At 35.1% G+C, this 17,713-nt stretch overlaps 1 protein-coding gene across 4 annotated transcripts in view; it reads right to left on the bottom strand.

Annotated features, from left to right (window-relative positions):
• Positions 1-17,713, bottom strand: part of ORC5 (origin recognition complex subunit 5) — an 80,533-nt gene that overhangs the window by 30,830 nt on the left and 31,990 nt on the right. For 2 of the 4 annotated variants that reach the window (XM_055300953.1, XM_055300955.1), the window contains exons 9-12: positions 13,598-13,650; positions 11,728-11,840; positions 10,702-10,749; positions 6,337-6,447 (exon numbers count right to left, since the gene is read on the bottom strand). In XM_055300953.1, coding sequence (XP_055156928.1) covers positions 6,337-6,447; positions 10,702-10,749; positions 11,728-11,840; positions 13,598-13,650 — 325 coding nt within the window. The other 2 variants (XM_055300957.1, XM_055300954.1) reach the window with 2 other exon arrangements.

Raw genomic sequence — 17,713 nt, 5'->3', positions numbered from 1 at the left:
TTAATATTTAAGCATTAATTTTCACTTTAAGTATTTTAAGTTATTAGTTCCTTCATTCAGCATGTTTGTCCTCCCAATAAATACACACATGGGCCATTAACCCTAGTACAAGCTAGAAGCTGGCAGCTGCGCCAAGACCAAATGAAGGGCAGTGGAAGCCACAGACTGTCTAGAAAGTCCTGAGGGCAGGAACAGCATTCTCTTCACATTTGTATTCTCTTGATCTAACACAGAGCCTGCAACATAGCACGCCTCAATAAGGATCTGTTAAATGAAATTTTAAGCAAAGAAAGAGAAATTTAATTCCAAACAGGGAAAAAAGATTAATACTAACTTTGAATCTGAAGTATGAATTTAAGTATATTAAATAGATTAAAATTTTAATTTTTAAATGTTTTCAAGTTAAATATTAACAAGATCCCTTCTGTACTTTAAAAAAACAGGAAATTATAAACATTTACTGTGCATCTACCTATATTTGAAGAAAAATGCCAAAAGTCTGTTATTGGTTGAATGAAAGGTTAGTGGCCCTGACAAGTATAGCAAAAACATCTTCCAGCTATGGTAAATTAGAGATGAAGCATCTGCTTCAAAAAGTTCTCAACAGATAAAATAACCAAATTATCATTCTGTGTTCTGACTGATGATGATTTGGAAAATATCACAATTATTAGCTCAAACATATCTTGTATAATATGCTTATAAACCAACAATGAAATGAGCAGAAAGCTTAAGGTTATCTAAATGCTACTACAATTAATGCAACCTGTATGGGGAAAGATCAAGTTGATTCATGACCAAAAAATTAAACTGATGTAACAGATACAGTACAAATATATCTCATGATGTATATGATATCATATGTGAATTCAAGAGCAAAGAGAAATTGAAATGTATATATTTTTTAAAATGTATCTGTATATTATACTTTGCTCAAAAAAATTTTTATACTCTTAAGAATGAAAATAAATTAATAAGGAGATTTTGATTTAATTTTTCCTTATTAGATTATATACACCTAATTAGGAAGCCATTCAGAAATTAGATATAAATTACTGAAAAAATTCAACTTATCAATATGGTACATAGAACTATCTTTTAAAGGAATAATGCACACTCCTTTTCTTTCAGCTATTTCTTGATACTAATTTAGAGTGCATTGCTATAATACAGCAATATAACAATTATAAACTTCTAATCTGGGGCACCAGGGTGGCTCAGTGGTTAAGCACTTCAGCTCAAGTCGCGATCCCGGGGGTCCTATAATGGAGTCCCACATCAGGTTCCCCACAAAGAGCCTGCTTCTCTCTCTGTGTCTCTCATGAATAAATAAAATCTTTTAAAAAATAAAATAATAAAAACAACAAACTTCTAAACTGTACAATTACAATGAACTATCTTCAAAAATAATTCTCCAAAATGGTAACTAATAAGATCAATGATAATATGTAATATTCTGTAATTGAATGTCCTTAATTTTTTAAAGACAATTTTCCTCTTAAAAGTCACCTTTAGAAACCTATGCCAATAATTTTAGAAATAAACTCTTCAGCAAGTTTATCCACTGGGAAAAGATAAGGCAATATAGCTTAACATTTTAAAATAAGTAATATACACTGACTAAGATCTTAAAGAACTGTATTCCTACTATCTTCACCTAACTACAAGACTATAGAGGAGATAGGCAAGGGTAAGACACAGAATATCAAAAGGATGAAACAGATCATGTAAAGATTTCCAAGCAAATTATCATTTTTTCTAGGAAAAAAGTTAAAATAAAAAAGCATAACCTGGCTTTGACATACTTCTGAAAAAAAGACAATTCAGTAGTATTTCTTTTAAAGATGGTAAATGGTCTTCAGTAACATCTAGTCAAATTAAAATTTGAAAGTAATATCTCTAAACTTTACTACTTCCTGTATCTAAATGGCATATAGTTCATCCATTCTAACCACAGTGACAGGAGAAAAGAACGAAAACACCAGAATTAATGCATTGCCATTCACAAAGTTCAGATACATATATAAGAGCTACGTTGTTTTATGTGAGTGACAATTTTAAAATGATCCATGATCCATGATCTTGACTACAAGATTATACTAAACTGGATAAGGCTATGACTATCTTAAAAGTCTCAGAAAAACTGTAAAAACCATATTTCAATTCAATAACTCTGACCATTAATCTGTATAATCTTTACAATCTATATAAAATGTTAAATATGCTAATATTCTTTTACTGATTTATGAGACTAAAAAATTAATGAATAAAATTTTATTTAAAATTAAATAAAAACAAATTAAGAATACCAACTACAATACAATACTACTGCTACTAATACTATTATGAATTTGATTATTATTCTCAATTGGAATTTTAACTTTAAAAACTCCTTAAGCTACTATTTTTGTAACTTTTTTACAGAGTAGATTCAAATAGATTTGAATGTAATGCACTGGAAATAAAATTTCACTTCAAGAAAATTGTGAACATATATACATTTGAACAATTTATTATATGTAAAAATAATTATAAACTGATAATTCAAACTATAAGAACAGCACACTATTATGAAATAAATCTTAAAACAGGTGCATATAGAATGATTAGAAAAATAATATATTATCATCTCACATAGACACATTATAGCCAATAGAAAGCAATTTACTTCTAGGTGGAAAATACTCATGCAACATAATTCTTTACCAACCTTATTTACATTTTCATGAATGTGTAAATATGTGTGCACATTACACATACACACATATATCATCAAACGTCTTCAGGCAATTGTATTTTTGTTCAAATAAATCAATGTGTTCAATTAACAGCTTTCTCTAAACATGAAAGACTATGAAGTTGAGTACAGCTGCTTTCCTAGTTCATCTTAAAGCTAGAGTGCAGCCATATCGCCATCTAGTGTTCGTATCAAATAAGCACTGCCAATACAGACGAGGGCATACTTGACTTAAAAAATTAAGTGAACACCAGTAAATTGTCATTCCTGCGGGCAAGAGTAGAGTTTGATGGTTGAATGATATGATAAAAATAGAAAAGATCACTGGGACTCAATGGGAGGGGAAAAAAATAAAACTGTGGGAGAAATACCCTTTTTCTGAATGTGACTTTAGTCACATTTTGTTCTCAAACACTGTATGTATATTTCTTGATTTTCTTGGATACTTTATTGACCAAGCAAAAGTACAGGTTAACTTCTTAGGGTTAGTTGCATCTAATCCCTCTGTACTCCCTCACCCTTTGTATCCCAAAAGGGAATCACTGAAATCAAATCCTTTTAAATTCATTTAAAGTCATGTTTTAAACACACAAAATTATTATTTTGATTACTACTAAAGAAATAAAGAACAAAAAGGTTCTCTATAGGTTAACTTAACTTCATTTAAAGAGAATTTAACTTCATTTAAAAAATAAAGATATATTTAGGCCAAGCTGTTGCTTAATTACATTACAGACACTGTTGAAAGCCTAAAGACTGGTGATACTGTTCTTCTCTAATAAAAGCCTCAGAGTAACTAGTAAATCTCCAAGTCAGTAACCTCTTATTGGTTTTGATTGTCTATCCCTATAAGCCCAGGCCTGCTGCTGGGAAAATCAGCATCCAGGTCCAGATCCTGCCGATGATTTGCTGTGTGGCCTTGGGTAGATCTTGTAGGCAATCTGAGCTTCAGTTCCTTCTCCTTTTTGAAGATTAACTTAATACATGGCAAGACTATAAAATGCAAAGTGTTCTACACATGTAAGGAACGATATGTAAGGCATCAACAGCAAGGCATGATGTGCGGTGGTAGCAGTACTTCTACTACTGGACCACAGTGACAAGGACTGCTACCACTAGTTAACAATACATCCCATCCACTCTCAACAAAATCAGTGCAATAGTTCACAAATATACCTTGCTTTTTCCTACTCCCAACCCATTGCTCATATCATCTCTTCTTTTTTAAAAAAATATTTTATTTATTCATGAGAGACAGAGAGAGAGAAAGAGAGAGAGAGAGAGAGAGAGAGGCAGAGACACAGGCAGAGGGAGAAGCAGGCTCCATGTAGGGAGCCAGACGCAGTACTCGATCTCAGGACTCGAGGACCACGCCCCAGGCCAAAGGCAGGTGCTAAACCACTGAGCCACCCAGGGATCCCCTCATCTCCCCTTCTTAAATCTCTAGGCTAACTGAACTCTATCCATGGGAAGGAAGGTGTCAACTTTATTACTTTTTCATTTACCCTTTTGTGGTTTTTTTGGTACAAAAATGTACCAAATAAATAAAATAAATAAAAATAAAAATGACGGGTATCACGTCAACTAGAAATACTTAAAAAAACAAAAATCCTGCTCATCCTCCACAGCCCAGCTCCATTTTTCACCTTTTCTGTGAATCTGTTTCACCCTGCCCAGTCCAGAAGCGATCTGTCTACTCTAAAATTCTCAGCAGCACTATCCAACATCCATTTTACAGCCCTACACCATTATTTTAATGTACATGTTTTATCCCTTCAGAATAAACCACTATCTTATCCTTCTGTCTCCCACAAAGGTAATTTTTGGGCACTTGAGAAGTACAATCATATGTGATGTAAACGCCTCCCTTTCCTGTTTTTTTTTTTTTTTTTTAGGATTTTATTTATTTATTCATGAGAGCCACACAGAAACAGAGGGGGGGGGCAGAGACACAAGCAGAGGGAGAAGCAGCTCCATGCCCTCAATCCCGGTACCCCCAGGATCACGATTTGAGCCAAAGGCAGATGCTCAACCACTGAGCCACCCAGGTGTCCCTCCTTTCCTGTTAAGAATAACTGCCTACTTCATTTCTCTAGACTTTGGTTCTCAAAGATATACTCATTGCATCATATTGGGAATATGATTTAATCTCTAAAGCTCAATTCCTTTAATAAAGATTAATAATACCTGCTTTCTGTTTCATAGTTACTGCAACAGCAAAAACAAGACAAAAAAAATCATCTAACAATACGCAGAAAGTTATAAACAGTGTAAGTTTTTATTAAAACCTAATTTCAGACAAAGCTTTTTAAAAAATGGGGGAAAAAAATCACTATAATACAGATTAAAACTCAATTACATTTTTTTAAAAAAATTTTTTTTTATTTATTTATGATAGTCACAGAGAGAGAGAGAGAGAGGCAGAGACACAGGCAGAGGGAGAAGCAGGCTCCATGCACTGGGAGCCCGATGTGGGATTCGATCCCGGGTCTCCAGGATCGCGCCCTGGGCCAAAGGCAGGCGCCAAACCGCTGCGCCACCCAGGGATCCCTCAATTACATTTTTAAAGTTACCCCCATTAGGGGCTGCCAATCTACCTACCTAAGCTAGTTATGTACATAACCTAATCAACCAACCAGACTACCTTTCTTCAAGAATACAATACGTGAAGACACAATTTTCTAGAAATTTTGACTTACATAAAAAAATTATCTAACTTCAATGTTGAGAACACATCTATGTTTGGTTCTCAAAGTCTTCTTTACGTGAAAAATTAAGTCACCACCATACATTGGATTACAAGTCAAACATCCATTCAGGTACTAAATTTATTTGCAGTGAATTAAAATGCAAATGTTATTATTTAATATTTCTCAACCTAGAAACATATATAGAACAAAATACTCATTGCAAAATCTAAGATGCTTTTCATTAATATTATATCATTTGTTTTATCTTCCAGTCATTCATATCATATGCTAAGAACTGTTTTTCTGGACCATTTAAGATCTCTATTGTGACTATATTTTTAATAAATAGTTTTTTCTTAAAATGTCAACTGAAAAAAAGACACTGAACAACTTTATTTTTTTAAAGTCATATTTCATATTTATATGCTACTGCTGCCATCTAGTGAAAATTTTGAGAACTTAATCATTCTGGAAAATCTTTTGTATCACACTGTCAAGGAATAAGGATATTACAGATTACTTTCTTACAAATAAATTTTTTAAAATTTTGTGTTCATTATATATTTCCACATTATAATTCATCAATTTAATCACAAAGCCATTTATTTAATCAGCAAGAAAATTCTAACAATTTAAAAATTCCTTTACTGAAAAAAGAAAACACCCAGAAACATCAAGTTGGTTTTGTCATCAAGTTATACCTGTAAATAGAAGCAAATTCAGGGATAGCCTCAAAGATTCTATATATTTAGAACTTTCAAGTACTTACCAAGAACACTATTCATTACTTAGTTCAAGCAGTAACATTTGCTGACTGAATATCTAAATGCCTGGAACTATACCAACTATGCTACCTTAAGAATTCCATAAAGACAGAGGGGACAAGTGATAACCTATCATTAAGCTTACCTGGGAAAAGATATTTGCTGTTGGAGCAACTCTGCTGTCCACGATACTATATAATATTGCTAATAATCTGTCTAGTGGAAATGGTTTTGGTCCAAGAAGATGATTGCTTGTCTGTAACAAAAAGAACATGGTTTTCTTCTTATATCAGGGCACTCGCTTTCTGTACCAAATTCCCAGTAACAATATATGTAGTGTTCCTCAAAGATCCTACCAATTCTAACTTCCATTCCCTACGTTAAAACCTTCGCTGGTATGATCATGACTTATCTTTCAACATTTTCTTCAAGATTTTCTGACTTAGCATAAACAGATATTAAAGAGAACAACTCACAGTGATCCATTCCTAATCCTGAATATCACACCTATTTTGTTTTTGCAACCAGATGGTGAGTTAATAAGGCAAGTCATTTGTCAAAATGGTGCATAACCAAAACCAGGGTCCAGGTACTAACTCAACGAGAACTTACTGCTTACATCTATTCATTCTTTTTTGTACCATCACCAGGAAAATACATTTGTTCAACATTAATAGTTCTAAAAAGATCAGTTATAGTAAATACCAGCTCAGAAAACTAATAAAAGATTTGATAGTTTGTGAATATCAGCCTGAAACAATGTAAAATTTAAACACTTGTGTACAAAACCATATGGTACAATTCCTTGTCATCAGAAAACTGAAGTGCTCAAGATCCACTCTATAATTTTAGTAGTACTGTTAGAATGTAAGTACTCTATTAGCGATGGCAAATAAATGGGAATCTATATTACATGCATGAGAAAAATTATTTAAGAATGACTGTAAAGAAAAATACACATAATTACAAAATGAAATATGTATTTACTTTAGCTATTTATATCTAAAAAATAGTTTAGAAATCATTTTCCAGGTCTTAAATTTTAGATCCTTTCTCATTAAATACTTCAAACATTTAGAGAAGTACAGAGGCTGATATAATAAATAACAGTGGGCCCAGCACCCACTTTTATCAATTCCTAACATTATGCAATATGTGCAAAGAAAACATTAGATCACATTACAGATTTGAAGCTTCGTTACACTCCTCTCACATCCCATTTTCTCCCTAGAGGGAACCACTATCTGGAATTTGATGTTTTTACCACTTTCATGACAGTTTTTATATTGCTACTACATATGTATTCATAGACAATATAATAGCACTGTTTGCAAGATCTAACCTCATATAAATGATATTATTTTGGACATACCACTCAATCATGTTGCTTTTTATCCTTCAATAGGTTTTTGAGATTTATCCATATTGATACATGCACTTCTAAGTCCCACTTTTAAACCCTATGGAATTCCATTTTATGACAAATCACTATCTACTCCTAAAAATTCATCACTATAACTCATCAAAAATAAACCTGTGACGGACAATCCTGTACACTTTCCCTTCAGCACATGGGTGAGTTTCTCTAAGCGGGACTGAGAAATTAAAGCAGAAGGCAGAGATAATGCTGTGTGTTAAGCAACACTTTCGTCTAGGGCGCAGGAAAGACTAGTATCTCCTGCCCATAGAGGACTGTGGGTGAATGTGATGTCACCCTACTTCTAAGCTTGGCCTTTCAAACCTTTAATCTCCTTTTAATCCATTAATCTTCTTGCCCTTTGGAGGCCACTTTGGAAATCACCATGTTTCACTTGGCATCACTATAAAAGGCCACCGAACCCACACTCCATTGTGTCATGAGCAACATATAAATCTTTGTTATGTTAAGCCACTGAGGGTTTGGGGGTTTGTTTGCTACAGCATAGTCTGGCCTATCGTGACCAATACAAAATACATTCACATATTAACTTCATTACTACCAACCTACAGAATATGCAGGCTCTTACTCTTCTACATTATCACTAATATTTTAAATCATCAGATGTTTTTTTTTTTTTTTTACTTTTGCAATCCAAGAACATAAAATAACAGCTGTTGTGTAAAGTTTCATTTCTCAAAAAAATAAAAATAAAGATTAATTTCTCTCACTAGTGAATGAGGCTGATAATCATGTCAGGTTTTTTAGACATTCAGGTTCCTTTCTGTATCATTTACCCACTTATTGATTGTATTTTTACCTTCTTACTGGTTTAAAGAAGTCTTTAAAAAAATTCTAGATACTCATCATTTGTTACCAAACATTTGTCAGTTGCATGAGTTTAAGAACAGTGGTTAACATCACAGTACCTGGCAGGCATAGTCAGCTGAGCATCTGACTTTTGGTTTCAGCTCAAGTCAGGATCATGAGACCAAGTCCCTCGCTGGGCTCCGCACTCAGCACAGAGTGTGCTTGAGATTCTCTCTCCCCCCTCTCTCTACACTATGAATTCTGCCCCCCCACATCAGTGTTAAGCCCTAGCTTCTAGTTGAAATTCTCAGTGAAGATTTTTTTCCTCCCTTCATACAGGGTCTGAGTTTAGCGGGGAAATTTCCTCACCAAATCCATTTGCTTGAAATGGAAAATTTTTCACTTTTTACATTTTTCCGATTAGAAAATACATATCCAATTTAAAATTAAAGTGTTCTAGTGGCATATAAGGTATATGATATTTATTTTCCTATTTACCATAGGTTTTGTATGCTATACATGCAAATTGGATTCCCTCCTAGAGGAGATGAAAAAGTCTGAGAAATACCTACTAAATCCACTATAGAGCTTATTAAAGAGAATGAAGGCTTGTCAAAAGAGAATAATCAGGGGATCCCTGGGTGGCTCAGCAGTTCGGCGCCTGCCTTCGGCGCAGGGTATGATCCTCGAGTCCCAGGATCAAGTCCCACGTCGGGCAACTTGCATGGAGCCTGCTTCTCCCTCTTTCTGTGTCTCTGCCTCTCTCTCTCCCTCTCTCTCATGAATAAATGAATAAAATCTTAAAAAAAAATCAAAAATGGAAATCAAATTCTTGAGTTAAATGACATCAAATTTGGTGTCAAGTTACACCAAGAAAAATAGAGACAGAAACTTTAGAGTTATAGATATTTACACTAGAAAAACTAAAACTAGAAACAATTCAAAGAAGAGGGGAATGAGACTATGGTGAGGAGAGGGGAAAAACTGTTGCTTTTCTACATAACTGACTGGTAAGTAATCTGGTATCATGCATACATTAGCCAAATTAAAAAGCAAACTCTTAAAAAATCAGTGTCAGCTGAGGATACTCAAAGAAAAAGAATTATACAATTGAAGATATATAGGGGTGCCTGGGTGGCTCAGTTGGTTAAGTATCTGCCTTTGGCTCAGGTCATGATCCCAAGGTCCTGGGATGGAGCCCCACATCAGGCTCCCTATTCAGCAGGGAGTCTGCTTCTCCCTCTACTTCTGTTGCTCCCCCTTCTTGTGTTCTCTCTCTGTCAAATAAATAAATAAAATCTTAAAAACAAATTGAAGATACACAGTATTTTTAAAACAACTGTTACTATAATTATTCATGTGGTTTCCTTTTAATATTTAAAGTCTTGATTAGATTGAGAGCCTCATGAAGGCAGAGACAATGGCTATTCTGTTCTCCACTCTATCCATAGCATCCAGCAGAGTCCCTGGCATAAAATAAGCATTCAATCAAGATTTCAGGAAGATAGGAACAAAAATACAAACTAGTAGGTATACACAGGGAGCTTTCAGTTAAGCTCAGATTTTAAAACGACATGAACCAAAGACAAAAGAGGCAAAAGTCAAATCTGTAAGTCAAATCAGTAAGAATCACATCAAAAGAACTACAGTCCCTTTACAACTAAAGACATTTTCATGAAGTCTTTGTTCACATGGTTCCCTCTGTCAAGACTGTCCTTCTTGGGGACTTGTACAAATCCACTCTTTCCAAAGGGATGGTCCAAATTCCCCTTCAGCCAATTTTGGTGTGGCCCCATACCTGGCCTACAAACACTCTAAGGGCCCCTAATTTCTAAGCTGTTCCAGATTCCTCAGGTCAAATCTGCTTGCTTTTGGGCTTAGGTGCTGCTTGGTCATCTGTGCATCTACCTACAATGCAGTTCCAAGTTGTGTAGATTTCTTAGTCCCTCCATGTTCATCTTTCTTATTTCTTCAGTGTCATTTTTGTGGGGGTTTCAAAGGGTAAAAGAGGAAAACCAGCTGTGTTTAGTTAAAAATTCTAGGGTAGTCTTTTTCATCTATGAATTCACTAAAAGAACTTGTCAACTCACTTTCATATCTACTACCAGCTCGTTTGAATGTGCTTTCATCACTGTACCAAATACTAATAGAACATTATAATGGCACCTTACCAATAAAGAACTTCTTACATCCAAATGACTAATAAAAGCATGCATTCATTCACTTCCTACAGTATCCTGAATTCATGACTTTTTCTCATCAGAAAAATTAAAATGTAAATACCTTTTCATGTTTCTTTAGAAAGTTCGTTTTCTTAATTTTCCCATGATGCTGCAATTAAGGAAAATAACTGTTAAGATGGGGGAAAAAAGGTAAGAGTCCACAAAAACAGAAAATATAATTTAAAACAGTTAAAAAAAAACTGTTAATTTAAAACATAATCTAAAACAATTAAAAAATATAATACTAATTTATGTATCTTAGGCTTATTTTATTTACTAATACCTAAAATATCAACATATTTTAGGCTGCTTTGACTTAAGATTTTGATTGTATACAAGATTACTTCTTTACATACGTAAAGAAGGTGTTAAAATAAAATATTGGTATTTCCTAAAAGATTAACTTATATTGACAACATATTTGTTTCTATAAAAACAAAACTTCCAAAGATAAATGGGTTTTTATTTGTCTTTAAGGTAGACTGTCAATTCACATCGAAACACAGATTGAGAATATTCAGTTAAGCACGTGGTACTTATTTGTAGAGAAACAAACAGATGTGGTCCTTCATTATACTAAAGACTAGTGCAAGACATAAGCAAAACAACAAATAAAAAATTTATTACAAATACATTTAATAATAAATCAAATTGCATATTTTTTTTTTCAAAAAGAAAACAATTCCAAAGTGGGATTTCTCCAACTAATGTACATGCAGAAGAAGCTTCTGAATGCTCTGGATAATGCTGTATGCAGTGCATGGCACTATTACTATAGAAGCTCTAGAACAATAAAGGAGTTACCATCCTTAAAATTATTCCCATCTCTCATACTTTACACAAAACCTTATTTATTTTTTTAAATCTAGAATTATTACCTAACGTATATCTGAACTCTTCTGTGGAACTACCTACTTTCCCCCATTTAGGCTGTGACCATAATTTAAAGTCTTTAAAGAATAAGTGCTAAATATAATAAGTATATATTAGCAATCTAATCTCTGCCCCTGAAAAACTTAGAGGTGTTTAGAAACTTCAAAACACTCCTGGACTCTTTGAAAACAAAGTAAAAAGAATTAATAACTACCTTAAGGAAGAACCTCTTGTCAGTTCTTGCTGGATTGTATGAAGCGAGGTATGCAGCAATTAGAATAAACTTAGAGTAATATGGAAGTTCCACATGAGTATATGCCGAGAGACCTATGTAACAAAAATCTTTTATGAAGCCATTTTTTTTTAAAGATTTTATTTATTTACTCATGAAGAGACACAGAGAGAGAGGCAGAGACAAAGGCAGAAGGAGAAGCAGGCTCCCTGCAGGGAGCCCAATGCAGCACTCAATCCCAGAATTCTGGGATCATACTCTGAGCTGAAGGTAGGTGCTCAACCACTGATCCACCCAGGTGTCCCTTATGAAGGCATTTAATAAACTACTATTAGATTTTAAGTATCTCTTATCTTTTCTCACTGATCTTTTGACTTCTGTATGGTGTTCTCTGGTAAAAATCACTTCCTCTCCGAGTTTAAAGTGCCATTAAAATGCACCAGCAGTGGTGATAAACATTACTATCAATCATATGCTTGTTCATTCTATTATTTTTGCTTAGCTTCTCCTATTCAGAAGCCTAAATCCTACCCATTCTTCCCTTCAAAGCCACACTTTCCATTAAACTTTCCCTGCTGCTTTTCTATCATACCAAAATAGAAAAATCTATCCCTATGAATTTCTACTTTGTGAATTTCTCTTATGACTCATGTAACTTTATACCTTGTATTAACAGTTAATTGTACGTAAATTTTATTTCTTACCAAGCTATACTATTTACTGAAGGAATCACATCTAATATGGTTTTGTATGTGTGTGTGTCCCTACAGTACTCCATACAAAGGAAATAACTGAATGGATAAGAAAAACAAAGAAAGTCAAATAGCACTGATGTTTACAGAAAAGTTAGGAATCTGATGTTTACTGAATATCTAGTATGTGTCAGACACTGTGAGGTGCCACCTTATTACCGAGGCATCTCTAAATCTTCACAGTAACTTAGATATTCTTCTCATTTTATTTTTTAAAAGATCTATTTATTTTAGAGAGGGAGAGAAATAGCACAAGTGTGAGAGGTAGAGGGAAAGGGAGAGAGAGAATCTCAAGCATGGAGTCTGATGTGGGAGGCTCAATTCTAGGACCCTGAGATCATAACCTGAGCTGAAACTAAGAGTCAAACACTTAAGTGACTGTGCCACCTAGGCACCTTTCTGTTCATTTTAGATGCAGACACTGAGTTGGGCTCAAGGTCATACAGTTAGGGACCAATTATTGAGATTTTCTAATGCCCAGCATCTATTTCTTTCTACTAGAACACACAATTGAAAATTACTTATATAGCATCTAGGGCACTTAGAAACCAAAATAGGTAAAAAGAACTGCAACACCACTTAATTTCACACTATTTCTTTCAATCACTAGCCAGTGATCTACTTTTTAAAATAAGAGTATTTTAGATACTCGCTCATTTTTTTTTAAGTAAAGTTGTTCTATTGGGATAAATCCAAAGTAATAGCTTCTTTAAAGAAAACAAAAGCACAAAGCAGTTTTAAATATAACCAATAGAAATGCATCCCCTAAACTGAGTTAACATAAAACTCAAGAAATACATATATGATAAAATTGTGTCACCCAACTGAACAAAAGCACTTAAAGAAATTAAACTGCTTAATTTCTACATGATATAATCCAACATTTAGAAAATGTAAAATTGGTATTCAAATTATTTCCTCTCATAAACTGGAGCTTCATTTAAGACAAAATCATTAATTAAAGTATCATCGTAGTTTGTAAATTCTTTTCTGTAACATTATTTATTGACTGATGCTATCTTTAGTATTAACTTCAGTATCTTGATTATTAGTAATTAAAGAAATGTCTCTGTTCACTGTCTCAATACTTCCTTTGATACCTTTCAGTTGTGCTGGATCTGTGTCATCTTTCTGTAGCTTTTCCCACTGTGAACTGAAAGAAAATAGAAGAGCAGTAATGGTTTGAAAATATATATAAAAATCAATATACTGTACTTAAAAGAGTTCTAGAAAAACTAAATTTTTTGATTGAAGGAAATAGTCTATCTCCTTATAAATAAGACAATATATACATGTAATGTACATGTTGATACCTCAATGAAATCATTTAGTGAGTATTAGAACAATATAAACTTACATAGCAATATCCACATGCTGATTTTTATGATTTTATTTATTTATTCATGAGAGACACACAGAGAGAGGCAGAGACACAGGCAGAGGGAGAAGCAGGCTCCCTGCAGGGAGCTTGATGTGGGACTCAATTCCAGGACCCCAGGATCACAACCTGAGGCAAAGGCAGACAGACGCTCAACCACTGAGCCACCCAGGTCCCCCAAATGATAATTTTTTAATCTCTTTTCCTGATCATAATTTTGAAGCTACCTAAAAGTACCAATAAATAAATATCACCTATCCTTCAGTAAAACTCCCAATGCTCCAGTGAGCATATCAGATGCAGCCATCTTCTGTGGGTACAGTTTGTGATTCCCAAAACAATTAAAATGGTAAGATCACAGGTCACAGATCACCATAAGAGACAATAAAAATGAAAAAGTTTGAAATGGGGGCACTAGGGTGGCTCAGTCAGTTAAACTTCTTGCCCTCGGCCCAGGTCATATCTCAGGGTGCTGGGATCAAGTCCCACATTGCGCTTCCTGTGGAACAGGGAGCCTGCTCCTCCCTCTGCTCCTTCTCTCTCTCTGAAATAAATAAGTAAAATCTTATAAACTATTAAAAAAAAATAGAAAGTTGAAGACCATAGGTTAAGTTGCCCCAGGCCCCAGAACACCCAGCCAGTCAGTAATGGAGCTAAGAACTGAATCCTTATAAAGTTCATGCCATTTCCACTGTCTCCCTCTGATCTTACAATTAAAACTATTAAACAGCCTCAAATACTATTAAGAATATGAAGTGATGATATGACAAATCAAATTCATTAGGAAATATACTACAGTGCAAGGAAAAAACCTGCCCTGAAAGACAAGTTTTAGCTGTATGACCTTGAATAAATCAGTAACCTTCTCACCAAAAAATAAGGCAGTTAGACGCAATGATCTCTAAGGACCCTCTCAACTCTGTAACTCAGCCCTTAAAATACTAATTTAAAAATAAATGTCAGACCAGGACTAAATATCCCAAATCAAACTGAATATATTTTTTAAACCTGCAAGCATAGCTGAAAATTATAGAAATACAGGGATACTTCATTTTACCATGCTTCACTTCACTGTGCTTTGCAGATAGTGCATTTTTTACAAATGGAAGGTCTGTGGCAAGCCTGCATCAAGCAAGTCTATCAGTGCCATTTTTCCCAAAATTGCTCACTTCATGTCTCTTTGTCATATTTTGGTAATTCTCATACTATTTCAATTTTTTTTAAAGATTTATTTGAGAGAGATTGAGAGCATGAGTGAGGGAAATGGCAGAAGGAGAAGGAGAAGCAGGCTCCTTGCTCAGCAGGCTTTATTATGACTTGAGCCAAAGGCAGACACTTAACCAACTAAGCCACCCAAGCACCCCCTATTTCAAATGTTTTCATTTTTATTATTTCTTTATTTAAAAAAAAATTTTATTGGAGTTTGATTTACCAACATACAGCATATCACCTAGTGCTCATCCTGTCAAGTGCCCCCCTCAGTGGCCGTCACTCAGTCACCCCAACCCCCCACCCGCCTGCGTCCGCTTCCACCACCCCTTGATCATTTTCCAGAGTTAGGAGTCTCTCATGTTCCATCACCCTCACTGATATTTCCTTCTCATTTTCTCTCTTTTCCCCTTTATTCCCTTTCACTATTTTTTATATTCCCCAAATGAATGAGACCATATAATGTTTGTCCTTCTCCGATTGATTTATTTCACTCAGCATAATACCCTCCAGTTCTATCCACATCGAAGCAAATGGTGGGTATTTGTCATTTCTAATGTCCACAATAGCCAAACTGTGAAGGAGCCTCAGTGTCCATCGAAAGATGAATGGATAAAAAAAACATTTTTATTATTTCTTATGGTGATCTGTGATCAGTGATCTTTGATATTACTATTCTAATTGTTTTGGGGGTCACCAACCACACCCATAGAAGGTGGCAAACTTTAATGCTCATGGACTGGCCATTCCCCCATCTCCTCCTCTCCTTGTGCCTTCCTATTCCCGGAGACACAACAATATTGAAATTAGGCCAATTAATAACCCTACAATGGTCTCTGAGTGTTCAAGTGAAAGAAAAAGTCCCGGTCTCTCATTTTAAATCACCAGTTAGAAATGATTAAGCTTAGTGAGGAAGTCCTGTCAAAAGCTGAGATAAACCAAAAGCTAGGCCACTTGCACCAACAGTTAGCCAAAGTGTAAATGCAAAGAAAAAGTTCTTAAAGGAAACTGAAAAGTGCTACTCCAGTGCACACACAAATGATAAGAAACCAAAACAGCTTTACTGCTGATACGGAGAACATTTTAATGGTTTGGACAGAAGATCAAACCAGCCACAACACTCCCTGAAGCCATAGCATAATCCAGAGCAAGGCCCTAACTCTCTATGAAGGCTGAGAGAGGAGAGGAAGCCAAAGAAGAAAAAGTTTAAGGCTAGTAGAGGTTGGTTCACGAGATTTAAGGAAAGAAGCCGTCTCCGTAAGAGTGCAAGGTGAAGCAGAAGGTGCTGACATAAAAGCTGCAGCGTTATTCCAGATCTAGCTAAGATCGTGAATGAAAGTGGCTGCACTAAACAACAGATTTTCATTTTAGGTGGAACAGCCTTCTATCAGAAGATGCCATCTAGGACTTTTGGAGTTAGAGAGCTGACTCTCTTATAAGGGGCCAATGAGGCTGGTGACTTTACATTGAAGCCAAAACTCACTGACCGGTCCAAAAATCCTAAAGTGATTTCATCTGTCTTTCACCACTACTAGTGACCCCATCTCCTACTCCCTCTGTCCTCTCCTTGCAGTCACTGCCTAATGTTTTACATCAGCATGAGCTCCAGAGCTGGCTCCCCTGCCTTCCTTTCACTAATTACATATAAATTGAAGTTTGTAGTTAAATCCATAGTCTCCTAGTTATAATGCAGGCAAGAGTTATGAGTGATTTTATCTGCTCTCCTTATTGATCTTTTTTTTCTTAAAGATTTTATTTATTTATTCATGAGAAACACACACAGAGAGAGGCAGAGACATAGGCAGACGCAGGGAGCCTGATGCAGGACTCGATCCCAGGATCCCGGGATCCCAACCTGAGCCAAAGGCAGACACACAACCACTGAGACACCCAGGAGTACCTCTGCTCTCCTCATTGACCTTGTGAAGAAAACTGGATATGTGGCCATCACTACCCTACAGGAAACTCTAAGTACTTTCATTATCATGTAAAATCATTTTAACAAGCATCCAAAGTTTCCTACCTTTAAAAAAGCAGATCACAAACTTTTCTACTCTGTGACTTCCGAAAATCATCAAATAACTTATTACTGAAGAGAACAACAGTACCTTTGTAATGTTTCTATTTATTTAAAAACGTAAATTTCTCCCTGAATTATAGTCTAATCAGCTAATTGTTTTTTAAGATTTTATTTGAGAGAGAGTGAGAAAGCACAGCAGGGCTTGAGGCACAGAGGGAGAGTGAGAAGCAGGCCCCCTGCTGAGCAGGGCCCCAGATCCAGGGCTCAGTTCCAGGGGCAGAGGGACCCAAGAATCATGACCTGAACTAAAGGCAGACACCTAGCCAACTGAGCCACCCAGTCAGCCACCCAGCAACCCTAATCAATTAAATGAAAAGCAAAGTTAGTATGAAAAGTAATTACAGATTAAGGTATTTATGAAAGAAAAATTGTAACACTACTGACCAGAAAGAAAAGTAGATTGTGTTGTTGATGTTTTTAAATTTCCTATATTGTTTTGTAACTGAGGCTTACTCACCTGTAAGACACTTGTATCATTCACAAAACATTTTCACACACATTCTTTAAATTTTGGAAGAACTGTGAGAGGAGGAAGCTGAGGCCTAGAGG

This window comes from Nyctereutes procyonoides, unplaced genomic scaffold, assembly GCF_905146905.1.
Source record: "Nyctereutes procyonoides isolate TBG_1078 unplaced genomic scaffold, NYPRO_anot_genome, whole genome shotgun sequence".
Lineage (NCBI taxonomy): Eukaryota > Metazoa > Chordata > Mammalia > Carnivora > Canidae > Nyctereutes > Nyctereutes procyonoides.
Note: the sequence above shows the minus strand (reverse complement) of the source record. Positions and strands in the feature narration are given on the sequence as shown.